Source organism: Acomys minous, assembly GCF_964271855.1.
Source record: "Acomys minous genome assembly, chromosome: 4".
Classification (NCBI taxonomy): Eukaryota; Metazoa; Chordata; class Mammalia; order Rodentia; family Muridae; genus Acomys; species Acomys minous.
In genome coordinates, this window is record NC_140486.1 from 62452795 (window position 1) to 62480232 (window position 27438).

At 38.5% G+C, this 27438-nt stretch overlaps 1 protein-coding gene across 4 annotated transcripts in view; it reads left to right on the top strand.

The window, feature by feature from the left end:
* The window catches only part of CCDC178 (coiled-coil domain containing 178), a 321895-nt gene that overhangs the window by 66354 nt on the left and 228103 nt on the right, over positions 1 to 27438 (top strand). For all 4 annotated transcript variants that reach the window (XM_084780437.1, XM_084780438.1, XM_084780435.1 and 1 more), the window contains 2 exons: positions 15011 to 15106; positions 15260 to 15396. In XM_084780437.1, coding sequence (XP_084636563.1) covers positions 15011 to 15106; positions 15260 to 15396 — 233 coding nt within the window. The remainder of the gene's footprint in view (positions 1 to 15010; positions 15107 to 15259; positions 15397 to 27438) is intronic.

Genomic DNA, 27438 nt, shown 5'->3' on the forward strand with positions numbered 1-27438 from the left:
ATCCCAGTATTTTATTGAAATGGAGTTCAATTTTTTTCATTACAAATTATACCATGAATTTTTTTTTTCATTTTCACAATCACTATGGCAATCGAAAATCAGCAGAGTAATAAGGAAATACAAAAGGTTCTGTAACCTACAACAAAGCATACAAAAAATCAATTTCCAAACAACATTTAGCATAACCTGATTATTACTTTTGGGCAGGTTGAGACAGGGTTTCTCTGTATAGCTTTGACTGTCCTGGACTCACTTTGTAGACCAGACTGCCCTTGAACTCACAGAGATCCACCTGCCTCTGCCTCCCGAGTGCTGGGATTGAAGGTACGCACCACCATGTAAACAATACTCAGGAAAGTTTAATCATAAACTTCCTTGGGCTAAAGCTATTGTATATACAAGATTGTCATAACAATATAGCTTGAGCTAAATGTTCTCTAATAAAGAAAAAACTTGACTTACTCCCAGTCCTAAGCAAACAGGTATGTTATCCAAGCCTACGCTAAGTGCCAAGGGGTCCTCTATTGTAAAGCATGACATTACACGGCCACCTAATATGGCTTTCAAAAAAGATTATAAGGAAACATTTCTACAGGTAACAGTATCTAGCCAGGTACTGTTATGTCTAGGTCTTACCTTTCTTATATGAATTTTTTGCTTGGGTGCTCACAAGCCTTTGGCCAGACACCCTCTTTCAACATTCTAGGTGGGAAAAAAGTTTTTCCTTCTAAGATTATCCATAGGGCTGCGAAATAAAGAAAAAAAACAGTTTTAGGAGAAATAACAGATTTCTAAACAACATTACACCTGGACTGTACATAATATTGAGGTGCAGTGGTGATCAGTGGGAGATCTTTGGGACTCTGTCAAGCAAAGCCTCAACAGCTGCTCTGGATGTCTAGGGATCATGCTGGACATTTAGGGGGTCTCTGGAACTTTATCAAGCAAAGCCTCTATGATTTATCCTCATGTATGCGACAGTCTTGGAGATATCAGGGATACAATGCCCATACTTAAACATAATAAAACAATATGCAGCAAGCTGATAGCCAACATCAAATTAAATGGAGAGAAACTTAATGCAATTGGACTATAATCAGGGACAAGACAAGGTTACCCGCTCTCCCCATATCTCTTCAGTACAGTACTTGAAGTTCTAGCCAGTGCAGTGAGACAACTAAGGGAGATCAAATAGAAAGGAAGAAGTCAAAGTCTCCCTATTCGCAGACAGTATGATAGTGTACACAAATGACCCCCAAAATGCTACCAAGGAACTCTTTCAGCTGATAAACACCTCAGAAAAATGGCTGGATACAAAAATTAACCATTTGTGTGATGTTTTGGGTTAAATAAACATTTATGGCTCTAATCAGCTGGAGATGAAAAATAGGCTATGATTAATAGGAGACCATCTCCTCCATAATAAAACCTTTGCTTTGCTGGGAAAATAGGTGCTAGTTATCTGGGACTGAAGAATCCACTGTGACTAAGATTCTGGGAAGCTCTTGGAGACTGAGGTCTGAGCAGGCCAATGTGCCACCTCATGCTGACAACCGACTTGGTAATGCGTAAGAGTCCTCTAAGTGGTACTTGTTTTGAAGGCATGAAAACATCAAAGAGAGAAACTGAGACTTGGCACTGTGCAACAGGAATAGGGTCCCTGAAGAGATATTAGAAGACATTAGAAATTTTAGAAAAGCCTCAATTCTTATAGAAACCTCAGAATTGAAGTGGCCATAGTGAGAAGTTTAGGTTTGGTATCATGTAACAGTGTCAGAGTCTCTAAAAGAGCTTAGGAGAGACAATTGTTTATGGTGAGGTCAGTGGCAGAAGGCCCAGAATTTTGGAGATGCCAGGACCATAAGGCAACTACCAAAGACAGCATCATCCATGGGATGGAACAGGCCTGAGCCTGGGTATATGCTATGGCCCTTAGAAGGTCCACCGTGAGTCCCAGAAGGCTGACCCAGACAATTGGAACTGTTGGATTCTTACGTTTGTTTGTTTTGTGCTTTGGTTTGATTGTGATGGTGTCCTGGTTTTGTTTGTCTGTGTGATTGTTTCTTTATTTCCTTCCTTCCTTCCTTCTTTTTTTTTTTCTTTTTTAAATAGGAGCCCACAGTCAAAAGACCTTGAACTTTTAAACAATCTTTTGAGTTTTATAGATTGTAGATATTTTGAGATACTTCAGATGTGTTAGAGAGGTTTGTACTTTAAAAGAACTTGAGGGTTTTAAAGACATGGAACTTTTAAAAACGGTGGGACTTTAAAAGTTGCTTGTTTTCTATTCAAATATTGATTTTGGCACACCAACTTAGAAACAAGTGGAAAAGGAAATGTCCTAGTTAACTAGTGATGCGCCTGCATGTCACACTGGCAAGGGATCAGTAGTGCTGGCTAGTTTTGACTACATGACACAAGCTAGACTTGCTTTGGAAGACAGGGCCTCAGCTGAGTAGATACCCCTGTCAGACAACCTGTTGTCGAGTCTGCAGTACCTTCTCTTTATGGACGACTGATGTTTGAAAACCAGCTTACTGCAGACTGTGCTCATGGTCCTGTGTGCTATAGGAAAGAAGGCTGAGCAAGCCATGAAGAGAAAGCCAGTAGGTAGCATTTCACTGTGGATTTTGCTTCAGTTCCTGCCTGTAGGTTCCTGGTGAGCTATTGTCCTGATTTCCTCAGTAATGGACTGTGAAAGTTTTAAGATGAAATAAATCCTTGCCTCACCAAGTTGTTTTTGGTAATGGTGTTTTATCACAGCATTGGAAACTCTTACTAAGACTGCATGGATGTAACGTCCCAAAATGTATAATTCTTTGCAAGATATGATCACAGGCACCAGGGAAATGGAGCAGTTGCATGATGGCACATCATTATTCAAATAGATATAACTTTTTATAATTTGCTGATGATAGTTCAATTTGTCATGTGTAAAATGATCATCATTGACAAGATATTTTCAAAAGAGGGGGAAATTATTTGCAAAGCCTGTAATCTTTATTTTATACATCATCTTTAAACTGGCAACCCTACGCCTCCTTAATTTGTTGTAATAACACAATATTATTCATGACAGGGAATCATGAAACCATTTAAAGATTCCTAGTAGTTTCCAATTATAGAAATTGTTTGGACTAGCACATGTTCTGGGGAAGATGAGAGCATGATGAAATGTAAATATATTAATTTTTCTACATTTCTCTCATTATAAAACTCTTAAGATACATTTTCAGGAGCACACACCAAGCACTCAGTTAAAAGCAGTGATGTGCATTATCATCGAGCCTTGTGTTTGGTATGCAACTGAAACTTCCAGTTCAAGAGAAAAATTAGATTTGTGCTGCCTAATTGAACATACAGGTTCACAGAGAATTTATATTCAGATTTCAAGGCATAGTTTGGTCCCAATTGAGTCTTCACCTCATTGACATAGGCTTTTCTCCAAACTATGCCATCTTTAATCCTTAATCTATGCAGGGACATCATCTGCATTTCTTTTCTACAAATAATAGCTATAGTAAATCAAATACCATTGACTAGTTAATAAGTTTCAAGTGTTCTGATAAGTTATTTTTAAATGTGAAAACTGGGATTTCTGTGCATTCCTTGTTTTATAAGTAATCATACATTTTCATACATGTTTCATACATGTTCATACATAGTTTCATACATGTATATAATGCATTTTTAGTCTTCACTGGATTTACATATTTTCCACCTCAGCCTCCTCTCCGAGTTCCAATTCCTCCATGTTACTTGACTCTGCCTCAGGATCACGACTCATTTCTTAAATAACGTATATATCTTTGTATTATTATTATTATTATTATTATTATTATTATTATTATTATATGCACACATAATATATATTACATACAGCAGGATCAATCTTGTCCATGAGCACACATACACCCATATACCCCCACTCCCCACACAAACATACACACACATACAATTTTCATATATGCATATATATATATGCACACTCAGGTATATATGAATGAAGCTTGCTAATATATAAATTGGTGTTGCTCCTGTGTGCATTCATTAAAGCTGACTACTTAGGATTGGACAATCTGCTAGGGATGTTATCCATCAAGAAGATTGGTTCTGCCATTTTCTGCAGGCTGTAGTTCTTTATCTAAGGTTAGTAATATTTCACCATCCATCTTCAAATGTCAGCTGGTTTTATTAAGATGGTCATGCTTAGATGACTGTTTTTTTTTTTTTTTTGGCATTTCTTGAGACGACCTTCACTCTCGAATATGGAAGACCTACCTTGGTACTTTGTGACAGTCCTTGAGCTTCACATTTTGGGAACCCCAAGATCAGTTGCACATGTCTGTAAGGAGCTCCACATTCTTCCCCAAAGACGCTTCAGTCTGATGCGTCTGTTGGCTTCATACTCCAAACCTTTCCTTCTCCTTTCCCCGCCTCCACTGAACCTCTTCTTCCTGAAAAATCCCCCTTTTACTCCCACCCTCTTTCTGTAAGAACCACTAAAAATTATTTACTTTTGTCATTCAGTGCAGATAAAGAAAAAAATTATTTGGTAAGCAAACCACATTTTAAAAACTTTTCTATACTCTTCTTATAAATAAATAGTTACTTTTGTGAGTTATTAAATTGTCATCTTTTATATGGTATGTTAGGTTTTTCTACTCATCTACACCTTTTTTATTTCATATTTTACCTCAAAATATTTCAGATGAAGCCATTTACTTATAAAACCATGAACAAGATAGTAAATTTAACTATCAATTTACTGATTAGGAAACCTATCTAGATAGATGGGGAGAGTTCCTTGTAGACAAAGCTATCATGTGGCACAGCCAAATGACAAATTTATATTTGGGTGATGAAAACAATGTCACTTTACCACACAATGTCTAGTGTTCAAATGAGCCATCATGAAAGAAAAAAGTATATGTTGATATTTTTATCATTGTAGGGTTTCTCCCTCTTTTCTCATGTGCACCACATATATAAAATATTAAATGGCATCTATAAATTGCTTCTCATATTCTATACGTAATGTTTGCCCTCATGTCAACCTCAAAGGTATATCCGATATCACACTTATGGTTTTAGAAAATGCAAAGCTGTTTACTAATAAACCTGGACTTCTGAAAATCTGTTCTGGGCATCTGTGAAGGTAATATGGAGTTTTCCACTTGACCAGTGAAAATTTTTGTTGTATTACTATCAAACTGCTTTAATTCTACCCTGTTATGGTTTATTATTATTATTATTTATTGCTGGGCTTGACTTGCAAATATTTCACCTAAGATTTTACATTCATACTCATAAGTGAGTCTATTCTGCATTGTGTGTAATTTGTGCCATATTTGATAGGTTTTCTTATGGGCTATGCTAGCTTTATAAACTGAACTTTGACACTTTATTTTTTCTGATTACATACATAATTAATATATTTAAATAATTTCCTTAGAAATATGGTAAAACATTTTGGTGAAAATATAGCTGCTTTTTCTTGGTTCCTTTTTATTGTTTGAATTATATTTATTATAGGTATAATTATATATATAGGTATATATAGGTATAGCATATGGGTAATATTATTTTATAATTTTAACTGACTAGAAAATAATATAAAGGATTAAAATTTTCAGATGTATTTATACCCTATACTACTAAAAACAAGGACATCTTACAAATTTGAAGGCAATGGATACAACTAGAAAAGATCATCCTGAGTGAGGTAACGCAGACCCAGAAAGACACACATAGTATATACTCAATTATAAGTGGATATTAGCCAAATAATACAGGACAGCCACACTACAATACACAGACCAAAGAAACTAATCTTTTAATAAAAGGGACCCATTTACCTTCTATCATGTGGTCCCCAGGGATTAGACTCAGACCATCATGATTGGCAGCAAGTGCCTTCACCCACTGAGCTGCTTCTGAGGCCAAACTTAACTCACTGTAGTTGAACATTCAGCTATTCAGCCTTTCCACAGCTTGCAGTGTTTGCTCCTTAACTTCAGTTTATGGTGGTTTAATCCTGACAGCTTTTCCAGCCCAGACATTTAAAATATGCCTTTTAACCATGCTCAAGCATCGTGTATGTTGCTAGGCCAACAATGTGTATGCTTAGCTTTAATAGACAATGTCAGAAAGTTCTCCTAAATATTTGCATATCTTTTTACTCCTATCATCATTCTTAAGAAACCCAGCTTCCAATTAACACCATCTGTTATGTTTTTATTTATTTTTAATTATGATTCTTTCGAAGGAGTTATCCCATTATGGTTTTAAATTTGCATTTTTTTCCTGATGACTAATGGGGTTGAGCATTTTAAACATGCTTCATTTAGAAAATTTCTGTTTCAGAAGCTATTAACAGAGAGGCAGATTTCACTTCCAGGTGGAAACACCGTATTATCTACATCTATTTTGCAGTCTGCTTTTGACTTGAGTAACATGGATGTATGTTAACTTTCCATGTTACTATAAATACATGATAAGGCACAGACAGATACATACACACACATTCACATATACATAAAACAAAGAGCAAAACAATTCTATGCCTCTCTGTCTCTCTGTCTCATTCTCTCTCTCTCTCTCTCCCTCTCTCCCTCTCTCTCTCTCTCTCTCTCTCTCTCTCTCTCACACACACACACACACACACACACACACTCACACACACATTCACATATACATATAATCAAGAGCAAAATAATTCTCTGCCTGTCTCTGTCTCTCTCTGTCTCTGTGTGTGTGTCTCTCTTTCTGTCATTTTCTCTCTTTCAGGCACAACACACACACACACACACACACACACACACACACACACACACACACACACACACGAGGGGGCACACACCAGGTATGTCCTGTGAAAACACATAGTAAATCACCCTTTAACTTGAAATGGCATTGTGGTTATCCAAGAAGGATGGCGCACATATGTCTAATGTAGACTCCTTAACAGAAAACACATACAATAGTCCCATCTCATGACATCAATTAGGGTACATTATGGGAAAAAGAAAATTTTCTGTTTAGACCAAAGGGGTTTCACATATTCAAGATGTCCACAAATGCTATATCTATACTTGCTGGAATGTTCTTTTGGATGGACCAACGTAGAGGTTACAGTTGCTGAGAATGCGTGTAGACCAGGGATTTGAAGAACATTTTCTCGGAGCCCATTCTTTGCAGTGCCACTTATTCCATGGGCTGTCAACACTAACAATTGGCAGTGGACACAAAAAACCACCCACAAAATAATTATGTCTCCATAACCTCCTTTTCCAAGTAGGTAGACAGCAGGATACTCAGAAGTAGTGTAGCTAGGCACAGGGACAAGCACCTGTAATCCCAGTACTCAGGGATGATAGCAGGAGAATCAGAAGTTCCCACACCAGAATACCCTGTGTGAAACAAAACACCAGAAAATAAACAAGACCAAAAAATTAAGTCCCAAAGAATCCAAACTCAGAAAGGTGCCTGACTCCTGTGTTAGGCGTGTTGTAAAATACAGCCTCGTCTCTGAATGATCCTGCCACCCTGCATAACTAGCTGGAACTGGAAATGGTGTCATTTGCCAACCTTTTTTCCTGCCCTATTTCTTTCTCATGCTCTGATGAATAGAAGTGCACATGTGAAGGGAAGTATGATGGAGATTTGCTGAAATCTTATGCATTCCTTGCCTGAAGAAAAACTTTAATTATTGACCTTTTGAATATACTCAGATAAAGCATAGTCAGTAGTCACTATACACAATTAAACAATAAATAAGTTCATACATCCTGTCAGATACAGTTTCTTTCTGTGGTATAGATTCTCAAAAGTTACACTGATGGGTAAGAACTAAAATTACATTTCCAAAATAGCTGTTGCATCTTTTCTAAACAGTTTAGTATGTGTACAGAAGCCAGCAAGCCAGCACCTGCATCCATGTTAGGGGGAGATTAGAAAACTGTGGCCTCTATGATTTTTCTAGCACTGAAGAAATACTTTTATCAATCACTGGATGAGAAGATCCATTCCCTGATCATAATCAAATAAAAAGGATTTCCCATTTTATATGGCATTTGGAATACTTCATTTTTTATTTGCCAAGACTAAATTTGTGACATTGCGTATAATTTTAGATGCATCCATAATTAGAATTTTCAACCTTGTGTGTATATTATAAATTTCATTAGGATATGTGTCAGCCCACAATGCAAGTGATTCCATGGGCTTGAGGATTCTTAATCCAGAATTATAGACTGCAAGAATCACTCATGCAATGGTTGAGTAAGCTGGAAGATTTCATAACTTTATCTAGGGATCTTTCTGCAAACATTTAGCAGCAGAATGGTAGTATAGATAACCTTTAACCTTAATTGTTTGCATGCGTAAACACACTGAAAAGTTATTTCTAGAGATGGGCAGTTGGCTGATAGATGAAGTTGTAGAGGAATGTTAATTCAGAACATGGCTGTTCAGGCAAGAGATCACATCCAAAGAGATTTTAGGTCTGTGTGATGCAGCTGTAATTCAAAATAGATTTGAGTTCAAGGCAACCCTGGTATAGAGCAAGTATCAGCTAAAGAAAATCTTAGATCCAGGCCTTTAATCCCAAATGAAGGTAGAGTTAGTTTGTAGAAGGATGCATCCATGTTTGAAAATGATGTCTAATTGAGTGGCAGAAAAGGTGACAAATCAGAGAAGATTTGACAGAATAGGATACGCCCAACTCTCACCAAAAGAGAGAGAAAATGGAAGCTACTTAAGAGGCAAGGTTTTTTTGGGGGGAGGGGAGGCAGTTTACCAGGAAAGGAATAAAGAGATGGATTGCATGGAATGAGGAAAAAAAAAATGAGAAGCCAGAAGATTAGATTGCTGAGTTAGTTTGAGGCCAAGCAGAGCAATTCCAGGCCCAGAGAAAAGCCAGATTAAGTAACTCAGGTGGGAGAAGAGTTTGAGCCAGAACAGCTGAGTTGAACTAGCCAGCCCAGAGCTCAGAAAGGACAAGTAATGGTGAGCTTATTAAGCAGTAGTGTCAGAGGCTGAAAACATTCTAGGCCTAGGTTAGAGTGTTCGGAGGCTAGAAGCTTTCAGGGCTAAGCCTAGGTTAGAAGACGGAGGCAGTAAGCCTCCCAGACAACAACTGAGCCAGGAGAATAAAGTTCCTTTTATTTGAAGTATATATAACTTTATGCTCTATAATCACATCTGAAGCTTGAAAACACATTGGGAGACATACTGGCCTATCCCTAGTTTTTACATGCCTGCAGACTCAACCATGGATAAGAGTTTGAACAAAGAGTATTAAACATGAGGAACATAATAGTTACATTTTTCAGACAAAATTTCAAGTGAGCATTCTTTTTTAAAATTAATTTATTTGTTTATACATTTATTCACGTTACATCCTGATCATAGCCCACTCCCTCCTCTCCTCTTGGTCACACCCTCTCTACCTCTTTCCCCTACTCTCCCTTCCTCTACCACTCAGAAAAGGGGAGCCCTCTCCCCGCAATACCAACCCACAAACCTAAGCACATCAAGTAAGAGTCTGTTGGTGTGGTGGCACATGCCTGTATTCCAAGCACTCAGGAAGGCAGAGACAAGCAGATCTCTGTGAGTTTAAGGCCAGCCTATTCTACAAAGTGAATCCAGGACAGTCAAGGAAACCTTCAAATTTATATAAAGTTCTCATAAAGGTTATAGGACTAGCCTTGCAGAACCAATAGCTGCAGGCCAGCATAAACACAATCAACAAGATCTAGGGCAATATGGCTTCACAGAACCCAGCTATACCACTCTTGGGCACACACTCAAAAGATTCTCTACCACATGACAAGGACATTTGCTCAACTATGTTCACAGAAGCTTTACATTAATAGCAACAATCTGTAAACAACCTAAGTGTCCCTCAACCAAAGAATAGATAAAGAAACTGTGGTACATTTAAACAATGGAACACTACTCAGCTATTAGAAACAAGGAAATCTTGAAATTTCAGTGAAATGGATGGAAATAGAAATGATCATCTTGGAGCACAAGGAGTCCTGTAGAAGAGCTGGGGAATAGAAGGACCTGGAGAGGTCAGGAGCTCCACAAGGAGACCAATGGAGCCAACAAATCAGGGCGAATGAAGGGGGATTACAACAGAGACTGATGTACCAACCAAGGGCCATCCATGGTAAAGAGCTAGACCCCCAACTCAGGTGTAGTACATAGGCAGCAAAGTCTCCTTGTGGGTATCAGAGTATGGGAAGTAGTGACTATTTCTGACATGGACTCTGGCCCCCACATGTTGATCACTTCCCTCTGGTGGGGCAGCCTTGCCAGGACACAGATGAAGAGGACACAGGAAGTTCTGATGAGACTTGATAGGCTCTCCCTTTCTGAGGACTAGGAGATGGAGGTTGGGGTAATGAGAGGAAGGATGGGACCAAGAGGGGAAGAGGGAGGGGGCTACACTCGGGATGTAAGGTGAATAAGCTTTTAAAAAAATTATTTTAAAAAAGAAAACAAAGAGGAAAAAATAAAATAGTTCTTTTCTGAAAAAAAAAATATGTTCTGGTTATGTTATTTTCCTCTCTTTACTCATCCCAGTCTGCCTCCCCTCATATTAGGTTGCCTTGTACAGCCTTAATTGGAGGGCCTTTGCCTTGCTATATCTTGTTTTGTCCTGTTTGGCTGTTGTTTCTCAGAGGCCTTCTCTTTTATGAAGAGGAAACAAGGAGAGTGGATCTTGGGAAGGGGGAGGTGGTGTGGATGAGGGTATCTGGGAGAAATGGAGGGAAGGAAAACTGTCCTTGAAGTATATTATATAAGAAGAAAAACTATATTAAATAATAAAAATATCTTCTTTCAAGGATAAAAAGAAAACAAACAGGCTTCTAGTAGATAATAATTTTAAAAATCATAAGATAAAACAAAAACTGACACATTCAAATTGGAAAAAAACAAGGAAAGAAAAGGTAAAGAGCCCAGAAAAGGCACACAAATGAAATCCCTCTTATTTGCACACCCAAGAATCCCCCCCTAAAAACATTAACCTGAAACTGTAACATTTATGCAAAGCACCTATAAAAGAAGAAAAATATAAATAACAAAAAATTAAAAGAATAAATATTAATATAATTTTTTCAAAAGGAAAAACCCCAACAGCACTGTATGATGAAGAACCTCCAAAGTTTCCAGTAAGTTTGCTTCCTGTTGGCCATCTGTGCTGGACATGGAGCCTACCCTTCAGAATAGTTTGTTTCCCCATGAGACTCCCTTGGAAGACATTACATTTTCACTTGCAGCTAGGCCCAGTGGCACATCACTGTAATCCCAGCACTTGGGGAGGCAGAAGGAAGTGTATCTCCATGTGTTCAAGGCCAGCCTGGTCTACAAAGCAAGTCCAGGACATCCAAGGCTACTACTCAGAAAAACCCTGTCTAGAAAAACGAAAACCATTGATTCTTTGTGTGCTTTTTGTTGTTTCTTTGTTTCTATTTTGTTGACTTGAGATTTTGGTTTGATTATTCCTTGCCCTCTATGCTTTTTGTGTGTGATATTTTTTCATTCTATAGTTTTCAGTTGTTCTGTTAAACTACTGGTATGACTCTATCCAATTTTATTAATGTAGGCAATTCATGGTATGAACTTGCCTCTGAGAAATGCCAACATTGAGTACCATAAGTTTGAGTATGCTGTGCATTCATTTTCAGTCAAATCTATGAATTCTTTAATTTGTTTCTTTGTTTCTGCATTGATGCACATTTCATTCAGCAAAGATGTGCTAAATTTTCTGAGTTTATAAGCTGAATCCTATTTCTGTATTGTTGATAGCCAGCTTTAGTCCATGGTGGTATGAAAAGATGGAGGAGTTGTTTAAATCATCTGGTATCCGGTGAGACTTGCTTTGTGTATAAATATCTGGTCACTTTTGGAAAATGTCCATGAAGTTCTCAAAAGAAAGTATATTAATGTGTGCTTAGGTGAAAGTTTCTGTAATTATCTGTTATGTCCTTTTGGTTTATGATGTCAGATAACTTCATTTCTCTCTTTAGTTTTTATCTTGATGATATCTCTATTGGCAAGAGTAAGGTATTGAAGTCACCCACTATTCAGTGTATATGGGTCAATAAGTGATTTAAGCAGTAGCCTCATTTCCTTTTACAAACTTGGCTGCCCTTGAGTTTGGTACATAGATGTTACGAATAACAATAACCTCTTGGTGGATTTTTCCTTTAAGGCTATTGAGTGTCCATCCCTATCTCCTCTGACTACTTTTGATTTGAAGTCTATTTTGTTGGATATCAAAATGGCTACACCAGCTTGCTTCTTATTTCCATTTCTTGGAATATCTTTTTCCAACCTTATATTCGGAAGTGGTCTATCTCTGATGTTAAGGTATGTTTCTTGCATGCAGCTGAAGTATGGATCCTACTTTCAGATCTATTCTGTTAGTCTGTACATTTTTAATGAGGAATTGAAACCATAGATGTTGAAAGGTATCAGAGAGCAGTATTTGTTGATTCCTGTTATTTTGTTACTGTTGGTTGTGGTAGTGGTGGTGCTGGTAGTGTTGTTGTTATTGTTGTTGTTGTTGCTGGTGGTGGTGGTGGTGGTGGTCTAGAATTATTTATTCCCATGGTAGTGGTCAAGCTCCTCAGGTTAGAGTTTTCCCACTAACTCCTTCTTTAGGGCTGGAATTTTTAAAATATATTGGATAAATTTAGTTTTATCATGGGATGCTGTATTTTCTCCATCTATTGTGACTAAAGGTTTTTCTAAGTATAGTAGTCTGGGCTGGCATGTGTCATCTCTTAGAGTCTGAAGCTCATCTCTCAAGGTCCTTCCAGCTTCCATTGAAAAGTAAGGTATTATTCTAATAGTTCCACATTTATATGTTACTTGGTCTTTTTCCTTCAAAGCTTTTACCATTCTTTCTTTGTTATGCACCTTTAGTGTTTTGATTATTATATTCTTCAGGAAATTTATTTTCTGGTGCAGTGTATTGATGTTCTGGAAGCTTCTTGTATCTTCATAGTTATCCCCTTCTTTAGGTTAGGGAAATTTTCTTCTATAATTTTGTTGAAAATAATTTCTGGGTGTTTGATCTGAGTTTCTTCTCCTTCTATTCCTATTCTTCTTAAAGTTGGTCTTTTCATAGTGTCCCAGATTTTATGAATTTTTTGCAAGGATGTTTTTAGAAATAATGTTTTCTTTGAGTAAAGTATGCATTTCTTCTATCAAGTCTTCATTGCCTGAGATTCTTTCTTCCATCTCTTGTATCCCATTGCCTCTGAGGTTCCTGTTGAAGTTCCTAAATTTTTCACTTCCAAATTGTCCTACATTTGGGTTTTCTTTATTGATTGTCTATCTACTTTCAGGCCTTGAACATTTTTTTATTCATTTACTTCCACTGTTTGTTTGTGGTTTTGTAGATTTCTTCAAGGGATTTATTTCTTTCATAAGGACCTCTATCATATTCATAAAGGCTATTTTGAGGTGTTTGACTGTTTGCTTCTTCAGCTGTGTTGCTGAGGGCTCAGAGCCTGCTGCAGTAGGATTGCTAGGCTCTACTTGACTCATATTTTCCTTACTATTATTGATTGTGTCTTTACACTGACATATAGACATCGTGGTTTGTGGTTTGAGATGACTGAAATTCTAGGTGCTGGTATCTCTTCTTGTCTTTGTTGGCTAGGTATTGACTTCCTTGTTTCTATTGCCCTCTCTTGTTCTTATGAGAGGGTGGTGGCTGTGTGTTTTCTGGTAGAGAATTCTTCTGGGACCTTGATGGTTGTGGCCATTGTGGGTCTCAGGCAAAATGTGTCCCAACGTATTAAAGGTTGACATTTAGAAATGGGGATGGTCTGGGAGGAGGATCCTGAGAGATTCCATGGGATGGAAAAGGCCAAGTGTTATACCAGTATCTGGGCAGTTCCCTAAAAATGGAGGCAGAGATTGAAGAGAGGGCAGAACAGGCACGGTGCTTCATAGTAGGGCATGAAACTGGGGCTCTGGCTTTGGAAGGAGGGAGGGAGGGAGAGAGGGAGGGAGGGAGAATGAACATCTTCACCTCTCTTACCTGCTTTGCTAGTCTTCTAGCTTCTCTGTCAGGCTTGGCTGGGAAGCTTCCAGGGAATGCCTACTGCTGTTGGGGCCTGGAGGAAGAAGGTCAAAAAGGAAGATCTGTTTGATTCACTGGAGCTGGGGGTAAAAAGCAGATGACCTGCTACAGAGCTGAAGATGAGACTAGGGCATTGGTTTGGAAGAACAGAGGGAGAGGTGAAGATCTGTGGCTAGGCTAGCCTCCCTGCACCCCTGGTTGGACTTTGGGGTTATTTTTCTAAGATACAGTCCTGGGCTGTGTGCACATATTGGGGAATATGTTTATCACATGTGTACAGGTACCTGTGGATGCCAGCAGAAGGTGGAGGATGCCCCAGAGCTGGAATTGCAAGTGAGCCACCAAATGTAGTTGCTAGAAACTGAACTTGGGTCATCGGCTAAAACCATTTCTTCAGCACCTATATACAAGTTTATGAACTCAGTATTAAAAAATTTTTGTTTGAATATCTGTTTATTACTTATATTTAAGTTTTATTTTCTTGCCCCAAAATATACAGGGAAAATGTAAAACCATGAAAGCTAAGTGGTAGATTATCAAATAGTTACTGTTTGAAGTGTGGAAATATCTATTGTTTTTCTCCTTTTGCTTGTCAGTGTAAGTAATTATGTTTTAAATTTTCCTGGTGTTTTTCCACCTTCCTGTAAATAAAACACATTGTATTTTTGTCTTGATTATTTGCCTGAATATTAGAAACACTGGACTTGATTTATATCTGATTTGTTATGTTTTATCAGCAATCTAAATCTGATTTCAAAATGACAGAATTGTGTGATATTGTTTTATACTATGTTAGTCAATGTTCACTAGGGAAACTATATAATGTAATTGCATTGTCTTTCTTACCTATAAAAATGAAGAAAATCTTCAAAGTTCACTTATTTGCTGTATATTTTTTAGATAGATACTTTGAAGAAATTGTTTGATCAATATTTGTGGAAGCAAAGAAATTCTGAGAAGCAGTATATGGATACACTTAATAATTATTATTCTTCAGTAAGTGGACTGACTATTCCCTTTCCCCCAACAGAGCACTATACACTGTACCTAATTATTGACTAGAGTGATTAAAAATAATTTTATTAACATCTGAAATTTAGTTTTCATTAATAAACATTTGTAAATAGCTCTTGTATTCTTTTTATCAAGAAAAAAACGTGGGATATTGAGCTTTCTAATGTTTCGAAAGACTTCACAGATGTTTCAGCAAAGTATACGGAACTTTTAGAAGAAAACAAAAGGCTTCAAACTGATATTGACAAGCTAACAGTGGATATCGGAGAAAGGTAATTCCGATGTTTGTTTGTTTGTTCCTTCATTTCTGTTTTACTATGCAGCATCCCTGCCAACCAGGGTCTGCTTCTGGCCTCTGATATCCAGAAACCATTGTGCCCTGGGTCAGACTGGGCCAGGAGATGAAGTTTAGCCAGGCTGGTAGATTATGCAGGATCTCAGTCCATGGTGAGTGAAGGAGGAAGCAGCCTTTTCTAATTGAAATGGTTTTCAGGGAAACAGCTGTCCTTTATTGTGTGTGTATGTGTGTGTGGGGGGGGGGGACAAGGGCTATATAAACCTTGGAGAGTAGGAAGAGGTATTTGGGGTGAGTGTACATCATTGACGGGGGCCAAGGTACTGGGAAAACTTTATTTGCATGAAAAGAAATTCCATACACCAGCTAGACATATTCTAAAGGATGAAGTTTAACCTAAAACCTGGCCACCAGGGTGTGTGACTACCTCAAGTGTGACAGTGGTTATGGTTGTTTAGACTACTTGTGCCAGGACACACAGGCCCAGAACAAAGAGGGAAAAACTTACTCCTGCCAGTCTCAGGATGAGATTTTCAGGGTTTGGACACATCTTGACCTCACTCTTCCTTCAGACAGGCTTCCCAGTTGACCCACCCAGCCCAGTCGAAGATATGTAATAAACCCAACCAGTGTGAGTCCCTGAGGTCATATGACAATGTCCATGCTTAATATCAATTTAAGTATGCTTGGTTCTATTCCCCTGTACACATCCAGAACATTGTTAGCAAAAGTCCCTTCGAGATATCATCTAGAGGCCAAGGATAACTTATGACACAAAACACAGGTGGCGAAGCTCCTCTTCTCTTCCACCCTACCCTAAGCTGTTCCCTGTAGTTACCAGCCTGGCTTTCTTGGATTAGAAACAAGAGTCTTCTTTGCACCACTTTCTATCTCAACTCTCCTATTCAATATTTCAACAAAGACTGTTCCATGCTCTAAGCATCATTTAAATCCACCCATGGTCCCAACATCAATCAGCTCTTATGTGTGTCGTCAATGACTTCTGAGATGTCAAGATGTTTCTTCTCTACCCATGACCAGCATTGAGAAAGCCATGCTTTCTTCCTCTTTTCAAATAGAACTATGGTCAGCTAACTGTCCCATCAGCATTAATCTTAGAAAGGGAAAGGGGCTACTCTCCTCATGTATCCGTTAGCCCTCCTGACTAGGCCACATTCTATTTGCTACATGATGCTATACCTAGTTTACTTTTATGACTTGGCTCAAGTTTGTAATTTACCCAAACTCTCCTTCTAGCCACATTTGGCATATTTATGGCAATGTATTTCTAGAATGTTTTTACTGCTCTTTCTGTACAATGATTGCCTATCCGTAGGATCACAGTGCAGGAATATGAACAAACCACTGTCTATTGTGTTCAGATGGGCACACGTGTGCCTCTCTCATGTCTTTGATCATGCTTAGTGTTATGTTATGAGGATAAGAGATTGATGTCTCTTTCCCTCCTCCACCCCTCCAAGGGAATTCAGTGGGCCATGACGTTTGTGTTTGGTCATCATACTCTCATCAGTTGATTTAATGCCTGAAACATATGTTACTGATGGTAACGTCCTGAAGGAAAGGAGGAAGGAAGGAGAGAAGGAACTGATCACAGTACTTGACAATGATATGTAAACTTTGTCAAAATATGTAGTGACTGTTTTATCTTTAGTAATGATACCATAGAGTCATTGTCGAAATTAATCATATATCATAATGGGCACAAAAAAGCTAATCATCTTTCTAGTTCTAACTCTGTCATTGAGTTTTCATGTTTAGAGATGGATCCGTATGTAAAAATAGACTCCATAGTAAATGGGTTAAATCCAGTGTAAAGGTATTTAGATATACAACTTTAGAATGGCTATTCTAACTTTATAGATGTTTGTTGAGATGTGTAGAGCACAGCTTTACTTAAATTTGATATCTGGTGCTTAGTTTATTTACAAATTTTACAGTAAGGTTTGCAAATTAAAAAAAAATACATTAAGGTGAAGAGAAAAACAACAACAACAAAGCTACTTTAAAACTGAGCAAGGCAGAGAGGAGACTCATCTGCAAGAGAGGGTAAGTGCGATAGTGGGCAGAATCAAGCGGCCTCCAGGTCTCAGTGGCACATAAGTGGAAATCTTTAGTTACCACCCATGTTTCCACTTAGCCGTATTTGTGGTCTCGGCTTTCATGTTATTTCGGCTGAGTCTCAGAACAAAGGTGGCGAGTGGATAAAGGCCCTTGCTATGCAAGCCTGATGACATAAGTTCAATTCCTGGACTCCGCATGAAGGTTTATAGAAAGAGCTAACTGCACCTGTTATCCTCTGACCTCCACAAGTGTGGCATGGCTCGTTTGTCCCACTCCACACAGCACACACTTGCGCACACACAAGTAAATAAATAAAAGCTACTATTAACTCCAGTGAGCATGTCAGAGAAAAATAAGATTCACACACTTGTCGTCACTACTAAAATACTTCTTCAGTTTCCTTCCAAATCACATGATCTAGGTATGTCATTCCTGGGCAAAGTGTTACCGCAGGCTGTTTAGGATAATAATAATAAAAAAAATTATACAAGCTAATTGTTAGTTGATCAAATCATAGTCATGTCTATTACTAGTTTATTTATATTACAAATATTTACATCCTAGGTATAACAGATAGATATGATTCTATAGATAGATAATGTAAATAGTTAGATAAGGTCTTCAAAAACCTCAGAGACCTACAGAATATGACATTTAAAAATGTTCTTACTATTTTAAAGATTCATTGACAGTAAGACAGGTTAATTCCTGGCAACACCCAGCCGACCACAAAGCAGATGATGAACATCAAAGAACTTCCTTATGGGAGATGGCTTCAAATGTGGCAAACCAGCCACTGGGCAAAATGTCCTTGTTTCTGCCACAGACAGAATCCTGCCTAAAAGTGGGCAATCTTGGACATAGGCAGAGTTGACAGCCAATCTCTGGCAAGACAGGGTAAGCAAGTCCTCAATAGTTACTGCTTCACAAATATATCTGTCAGATATAATAGGCCAGATGGCTGAAGATGATGCTCCAACATTATAAAGAGTTTTGGGTGACTGATCAGGCAGCAAACTGTCTCTGTCATTTTCTCATTTTGGAAGCTGCTATCTTGCACTTCCTGTTTAACCAGATAATGAATTTTATTCTTTCTCAAGTCTCTGATGGGGTTGAAGACCAGATAGTTTAGTGTTACAGTTAAGCTTAGTTGTTTAGTGGTTAAGATGTTTTTAGGTGTAGATAGAAGTTTTTAGGTTGATACAGAGACAATATGATAGATAATGATTTACATTCAGAGTTTAGACTCACCAAGATAGGAAAGTTGTTTTCTTCAAGGTTACCAAATACAAATAGCCAAAACACTAGGGCTGTAACATTTACATAATTCCTGATTGTTTCGTGGTTCTTCTTGCTGTATGTAGTTTATTGTATATATGTGTGTAATAACATAAATATATATGTTAATAAAGAATAATTGTAAAAAACAAAATATGCATCTATAGTTTAGAAAATCCGTATAAACAAGCTCAAAAGGATCAAAACCTAAAGTCAGTTTAATACACAGAGATATTACTATAAATGTGTATATATAATAAATACCTTTGAATACATTTTTTCTCTCAACATGAGATAATGAAATATTTATTTATTATTACATAAATTCCAAATACACTTAACTATATTTATGATTCTGTTATGAAGGAGATTGATGATTTATGAATAGAATGGTTTTAACTTTATGATTTGTTACAAATACTGTTGTGATGATTTTTTTTGTGTAGAAATATTCTTCAAAAATCATTGTTCTCTTAAATGTAAGGCAGGCTTATGAAAGTGTATTGGGTATAATAGTTTAAAACCCTTAATTCATTATAATACTACCTTGCAAAAAGATTGTCTAACTTATTGAAAGACTGGGAAGTAAATGAACTTGTTCTGGTGTCTTACAAAATGAAGTTTTAACCTACATCCCTTTGATTACCACTGAGGTTGGATATTTTTGTAACTTCTCTAGAATTCAGATTGTATAAATTATTCATGGACATTTCCCAGGGACAAATGAAGAAGAAGCTAAGATTTCATTCCCCCAAAACCCACAGCTATGTGCAGCTGGAATCTGTATAGAAAGCTCATTTTGAATATTCACGTTAAAGTTTTCTTCACTTATCAAATTATTTGCAAGTTAATCTGGTTTCAAATTAAGTGACATTTAGTGAACATTCAAATATGCTTAGTATATTGACAATTTCAGATATAAGAACTAATGTTAAATCAGGGAATAAGTAAGATGATGAGCCACATGTTTCTGCTTATGCGTTTGTGTGTACCCTCCCACTCCGTGTTGGTGAGTGTGTGTGTGTGTGTACCCTCCATAAGTGTGTATGTGTGAGTGACATGAGTTTTTATGTGGTCAGTAGCCATAAGCAAGCACTACAAACCTAGAGACCAATGTGGCAAATAGATACTAAGTCATTTAGTATATTTGGATTCGGTTGAGACATATGATCTGCTCTGTTTTTTTAAAATAGCCTTGGCACAAACCTAGACATATCTAAGAAGATGGTACCTCAGATGAGGGATTGCTTACATTAGGTTGGCCTGTGGGCATCTCTGTAGGGCATTTTCATGGTTGCTGATTGATGGGGAGGGCTCATTTCACTGTGAGTGGTGTCATCCCTGGGCAGGTGATCCTTAGAGATATAATAAAAGTAGCTGAACATGAGCCTGGAAGGAAGCAAGGAAGCAGCTTTCCTCTGTGTTTCCTGTCTCTGCTCCTGCTTGCGTTCCTGTCCTGACTGCGATCAATGATGGACTGTGATCTAGATATATAAGCCAAATAAACCTCTTCTTCTCCAAGTTACTTTTCATCATGGTGTTTATCACAGTAACATAAAGCAAACCAGGGCAGAAATTGGTACCAGAAATGGGGTTTTGCTGTGATGAGCCTGACAAGGTTGCCTTTTCAGTAAGCTTATAGAAATAATCTTAGAGTGTTGGGCTAAATTATATTCCAGATAAACCCTTTCTTCCCCAAATGGCTTTTGGTTGTGATTTTTTATCACAGGCACAGAAACATACTTAGAACATGCTGAAAAATATCTGCAAAGATTTCATAGTAGTGATCATTGCACAATTTAAGGTTTGTGAGAGAAAGAAAGAAAGAAAGAAAGAAAGAAAGAAAGAAATTGAAAATATTGGAAACAGGGTCACATATTTGATATCACTTTATGGGAATTAGGTATGGAAAAGTAGAAGGGTCATTGTCTAACAATTATCTTGACGCATGTTCTAAACAATGTAGTTTATGAAGATTGTTGATAGATGTTAAATGTAGAAGTACTTTGAACTCCAAAAATCTTCATATTTATGATTACATATCTCTTAAAATTCTGAATTTTCAAGATATTTAATTTTGTGGGGTAAATTAAGGCTTTGGTCACAGATAATATAAATTTTCCCAAAAATATTGATAGGCCAGAATCAGTAAATAAAATTATCTTTGGCGTCCTTCAAATGCATACACCTTGGTTGGTAATGACACTGATATTTTCTTTAAAAATATAATGAGCTAAGGTGTCTTTTTTGTTTAGAAGATTCAAATAAAACACAAGCAAAAGTTACATCATGAACAGGAAATAGGGAGTTTCTAGGAAAGAAAATGACAACTACCATTAAAAGAAAGAAATTAAATAGTATCAACTTTTTAACCATGAGTCAATAACAAGAAGTAAATTTCCAAATATTATTACAACTTAAAATGATGACATTCTAATGGGAATGGTGAAGGGAATCCCAGCTTGTGGAATTACAGTAACATCGTTGTCACAAATCTCAGTTCCTATGGTGAGTTTGTTTGTTTGTGTTTTGATAGTGTCAGGTTGGTCAGTGGTAGTCAAGGTTCAGCATCAGGACCCATGTACATTCTTTCATATGACTCATAGTGACAGAAGTGACGCTTCGGTGTAGCAGAGAATGGACGTCGTCCCAATAAAGAAGCAAATCCTTACCCCCTACCAATCATTGCAAACAAAAATCTATTTTGGACAATCAAAGTTTTCATAAAGTCAGAAATTAACGCCAAAATAAAGAAAAAAATTTGCCAAATAATTCACATCATTTCATGAATGATGTGGTACGCCACAGCCACCTGAAAGATATATGTAGCACCTTTATCAAATATAAATCAATACAGAAAATCTGACAGATAATAAAACTGTGAAAACCAGTGTGTAGTTATAAACACACATCATGGCATTAAATTATTTCACGTTATTTGTCAAAATCATTGAGGACAGATTTCAGGAGCAGACAGCCTACGAGAACCTGATAGTCATAATGTTTTCACCAGGCAAAACCTAGTAGTGTCAAGACGACTAAACATCCTAATAGTGCCTAGGAAAGCACACCAGCAGCTCCCATTGACCATGATATGTGACCCTCCCCCCCCCCCCCAAAAAAAATCAGCCACTGGCCTATAAGGGTAAAGGGAGTAGGGGCAATGTACAAAGGGTGAGGGGGTTCAAATGGCTGCTGAGTACGAGTGACCTATGGGGTCAGCTTCAGTGAGACTCTTCACCTTTATTAGGGTGAACGGAGGCTGTATAGTGCTTAGGGAATGAGCGTAGGGTCCCCAGGGCAGGGGTACACTATGGACTGGGGCTTGCAGTGCAGTAATGCTTTATTTACATGCCAGGAATTCCATATACTTCTTGGGAACGGTCTTATCAGGAGGAAGGAGGTTGAACCTGCACTTTGGCCATGGGCTACGTGACTTCTCTCGGGGGTGGAGGTCCTACTTAGAGACCCTCTCCAGATGAGTTCAGACAGAGAACGAAGCCCCTGCTGAGAAAAAGAGGCCTCCACTCTGCATCAAGCTCAAGACAGCTGTCTGGGCATGATGTCCTGAGACCTTAAATAGCAGGGCCTTCCCACAACGGCTCATGTTTGTCAGGATGAGGCGAGTACCTGGATGTTCATTTTGAAACCAGTGGGAGCTGGGATACCCGTATAATGGTTCTATTATAATAAATCATTAAATAAGATGGTCAATTCAGTCCAACAACAGTGCATTTAACCATTTGTTCATATTTTTAATAAGTTAGTATTATATGCAGGCTACAAAGTCGCTACATGTACAGACTTCTTGCCTCCCACGAAGCTAAGTGGGGAAGAAGTTACTACAGAAACAATGCTTTCTCTGTTGGCTACTAACTAGGGAACACAAACAGGACGAGATTACTTTAGCCATTAGTGATGATGATCACATGTGAGTGTGTGAAACTTAAGTTAGCACACAAAGTACTTGCCTCATCAGGGCAGCACAATATTTCTACTCTGACCCCTCCCTGACTGTCCTCCATAGCCCCTTGCATCGTCTCCCGTCTTTAGATACAGCCCTCCTTTCTGTTTTCACACCAAGCTACACATATTCTGCTGCTTTCTCTTCACCCGAGCCCTTTCCACTTAAGATCCTTTGCTTCCCTCATGCGGTCCCACGGCTAGCTCTACAGTGCGTACACTCATGCACACCTACAGGCATGCCTCCCTTTTAAAATGCATTTGTGTGCTTTCCTATCACGTTCCCTTTTCTGTGAAGATGCTGAGCTTGTTTAATTCTTTTCCATTAAGAAATCATGCAGGCTTAGTGAAGATTTTACATTCAAAATTTAAAACAAAACTCAAACAGCCTTTTCATATCCAGTTTCCTGTAACCACTCTGGAAAAGTCAGTAGCTACTATTCGTATCATATTTCCTTTTGATTTTATATCCTCAATGACCATCTTAGTGCCAGATGCATTGGGAACATGCTTTGTTTGTTTGTTCATTTGTTTTGTTTTTCAAGAGAGGGTCTCTCTGTGTAGACCTAGATGTCTTAAAGTTCTCTCTGTAGAAGAAGTTGTCCTCAAACAGAGATCTGCCTGATCTTTGGCTCCAGAGTTCTGGGATTCAAGGTGTGTGTCATGGCTGGCTTGTGAACATGCATTAACTATGTGTTGAAAATATTTTAAGATGAATAATATTCTAAGTAGAAGATTTTCAATTTCATTATATTATGTGACATCCTGTAAGTTAAAATTTAAGATAGAAAGGCCAGTGATTTCATTGTGTAATGATTTTTCTGAGAAATGGCTCTAGAAAGTGCTATTGTTACTTATTGAAGAGCAAGTCTCCAAAGAGAATTTTCATAGCTTCATCTTTATGACAACATGTATTTGCTAAAGGAAGAAACTCTTGATTGAGGCCTCACTTTATCTCCTTAAAGGAAAGGGTTTTTTAATGGGCTCATGCAATCATAAAACACATCAGAAAATATCTATCATGAATGAAAGTTGATAGCAGTTTATTTACCTCACAAAATGTTGAAATAGTAGACTACTTGTATAATTTGAACATATATTCTAATACTATTATTTTAGAACTTAGATAATGAAAATATTAGATACATCTCTAAAATGACTACAGGAATGGAATAAAGTAAAAGAATAATATTAGAAAAAATTAGACAAAAGTGGTGGTAAATAGTCCTGTAAAATTATAAGATAAAAGTGAACTCTTGACTACTCAGGATTCTCCTACAAAACTGCATGTTCAACTGTCATGATGAGAGAGAGAGAGAGAGAGAGAGAGAGAGAGAGAGAGAGAGAGAGAGAAGGAGATTTATAGATAATGGGATGGGAGAAAGTTGATCCAAAGCTGAAGTCTTTAGATTTACATATTGCAGCAGATCTCATACAAAGGTATATGCAGAAATGAAACTTTTAAATTTATACTGTAGCCTACTCATACTAGGAGGAGAATGATGGCTATGACAAGCTTCATGTTGAATTTATTCTACAGTAACAGTATTTCTTTGCAGTGTTCACTCAAAAAAAATGGAAATTCCTATTCAAGGCCATTAGCTGTCTCTGTCCTCAGTTGGTCTCAACCCATCACTTCCTGTTCAGAACACACTTTAATTTCTGATACAGTCTCAGTGTGAATCAAAGCCTCTCTGTAATCCTATGATCCTGCCCCAGCCTCCAGAGTGTTGGAGTCAAAAACGGTATGCTAACAAACAACTTTAAAATATGTTTCATATTTCCTTACTTTTTTGTCATTAATTTTTGTGTGTATGTTTGCATATTATTTGTTTGTTTGCCAGTGCACATGTATACGCAGGTGTATTTGGAGGCCAGAGACCAACCTCAGGTGCCATTCCTCAAGTACCATTTACCTTTATTTGAGACATAATGTCTCACTGGCCTTGGGTAACAAATTCAGCTAAGTTGGGTAGCTATTGAACCCTGTGGTTCTTTTTATCTGTGGGTTCTGGAGTTCAAACTCATGTACTAACACATGCTCTCGAACAGTTTACTAACTGAGCCATCTCTCCAGCCCTTGCATCTATTTGTTATATAAACATAGCTGTTTCCATTTCTCTGGTCTTATTCATACTGTCATATTTTTATCCCCATCCTTTTTTTCTCTACTTGGTATTACTTGATTCAATCTAGTATTATTGGAATCTCCATTTCCAGTGCTCTTGTGAGTCATAACAAACATCTCAGATGATATCAGAGACAATATTAATGCACCAAATGAAACAGAGTGCAGGTTAAGTTTTGCCTTCAACATCTGTTTTTATCAGTGCCCTCACTCCTATAGGCAATATCTGATTTGGGACTTGAGTCTTTTCCCCACAAGCACAAGCTCACGGGTACTTCACTATACAAAGACACCTTCCCTGTTCACTCTCTAATGGAATAATTCAGGAAGGTTTCTGATGGTTGTCCCCCACTGCTGCTTTGACTTTTTTGTGTGTGTGTGCCATTTATTATTCCAGACTTGTGAGCCACACTGTCTTAGGCACACCTTGAACGAATGCATATTCTTATTCACACATATTTATTCTTCTGGGAACAGTGCAGCTCAACACCAGTTGTATTTACAGCTTGTTTTCCCACATAGGAGTTGGCCACGTCGTTTACTCTTCCCAGTGCCCTGGGGGTTGTTTGTTTAAGCAAAGCTTCTTGAACAGTGTTGTAGAACCAGGTTTTAGCAGCGCCACCTGGGGGCTAATTCATGTCTAGTCCATGTTTAGTCCTGATTTCCTATCCAGAGAGCCCAGCCCAGCAGTCTGTGAGTCTTAAGGTGTTTGAAAAAGGCCATGCTGGAGCTTTGCCCCAAGTCAACTACAGCAGGATTTTCCAAAGCACAGAGTCATGTTAAATGTCTTTTATGAGATTGTCATATACTGCTGGGCCTGAGAAGCGCTGCCTTCATCAGGAGTTATATACAGTTCTCAGCTGGCGAGATGTTGCATCGTATCCAGGAGACACTGAGAAGTGTCTAAAGATGCTTGGTTGTCAAACTGAGATGCTGCTTGTCTTAGTTAGTGTCTATTGCTGCAACCGAACACGATGACCAAAAAGCAAGTTGGGGAAGAAAACGTTAGCTCAGCTTACACTTACACATTGCTGTTGATCGCCAAAAGTCATGGCAGGTAGTCAAGCAGGGCAGGAACCTGAAGGCAGGAGCTGGCGCAGAGGGCGTGGAGGAGTGCTGCTCGCTGGCTTGCTTCACATGGCTTGCTCAGCCTGTTACCCTACAGAACCCAGGACTGCCAGCCCAGGAACGGCACCAGCCCACAATTGGCTACATCCTCCCTCATTGATCACTAGTTGAGAAAATGCCTTGCAGCTGGATCTCACGGATCCATCTCCTCAACTGAGACTCCTTTGTCTCCGATGAATCTAGTTTACACCAAATAGACACAGAACCATCCAGTACATTGTTGCGGGGGAGATGCTGCATGCGGGAGTCCCCCACGCGGGACACTCTTTGTTTACAAACATTTTTTTCATCCGGTGCAAAATACCAATAGTGGTAGAGTCTGGAAATCATCAGAGCCCAGGCTATGCTTAATGTTTTCCTGTTTCCATTTAAAGCATTCGTTAGGCAAAACCACCATTTCTGTGAACCAAAAGAGTGATAAGCACAAGACACTCAACCACCAGAACAACGAACACATATGTGATGGAGAAGTGGGAAAGAGGGAGGGGGCAGGGGAAAGGTGTTGTACATGTGCTGTGGAGAGAGGCAGAAGTGGAGGTGTGATGGCAGTGACAGATAAGACCGAGGGCTGATGTCAACAACCTGTCACTGCCTGTAGGGTCAGCAGGGTGATGGTCAACAGGCTGGAGCTTATGTAGATGCAGATTCAGCCTCTAAACCCACTGTCAGGCCTTAGGATTCCCATGGCTCTGAGCAGCGGTGGAGGTCAGAGATGAGGAAAGGTTCACTTTCTGGACTGGACCTCCTCAAAGGATCACTTAGTCCAAGATATCACCAGAGGCCATTTGTTGTCTGTAGTCCATGCTGCTGCCCCGGGGTCTGATGAAGGCTGAGATCCATGTAGACATATGCAGTCTGCACCACTAACTGAGGGGGGTTGCACTGATGTTCAGCGTGGCAGCTGTACTGAGTGGTATGGGTAGCCGTCTGAGGCCACACTGAGGCCTGTGGCCCTGCCGAGGGCATGAGTAGGTTTGTGGTCCTGATATGGCCAAGGGCTGTGTAGATATCTGCGGGCCCCGTTATCACTGAAACCCATACAGATGTGGTCTGGGCTGCTGCCTGAATCCATGTTAGTATCCCTGGGAACAGGAGAGCTACCCCTGCCCCTCTCCAGCCACCACAGGGCTTTCTTCATTTGATGGAGGAGAAAGACGAATCCTTCCTTGGGTGGCCAGGCACTAGGGATTTGACCATGCTCCAGCGAGTATTCAGACAACACAAAATGGACTTAAAAAAATTTTACCCTTCTTTTGTTGTTTTTGGGGGAGAGGTTGGGGGATAATGGAAGAAGGGTAGACATGGGAAGACTAGGAGGTGAGCACAATCACGGTGTGTGACATGAGATTCCAAATTAATAACATAATTTTATTAATTTTTTACAAAACATATTATTACATATATATACAATAAACTAGCTGCAGTAAGAAGAACCATGAA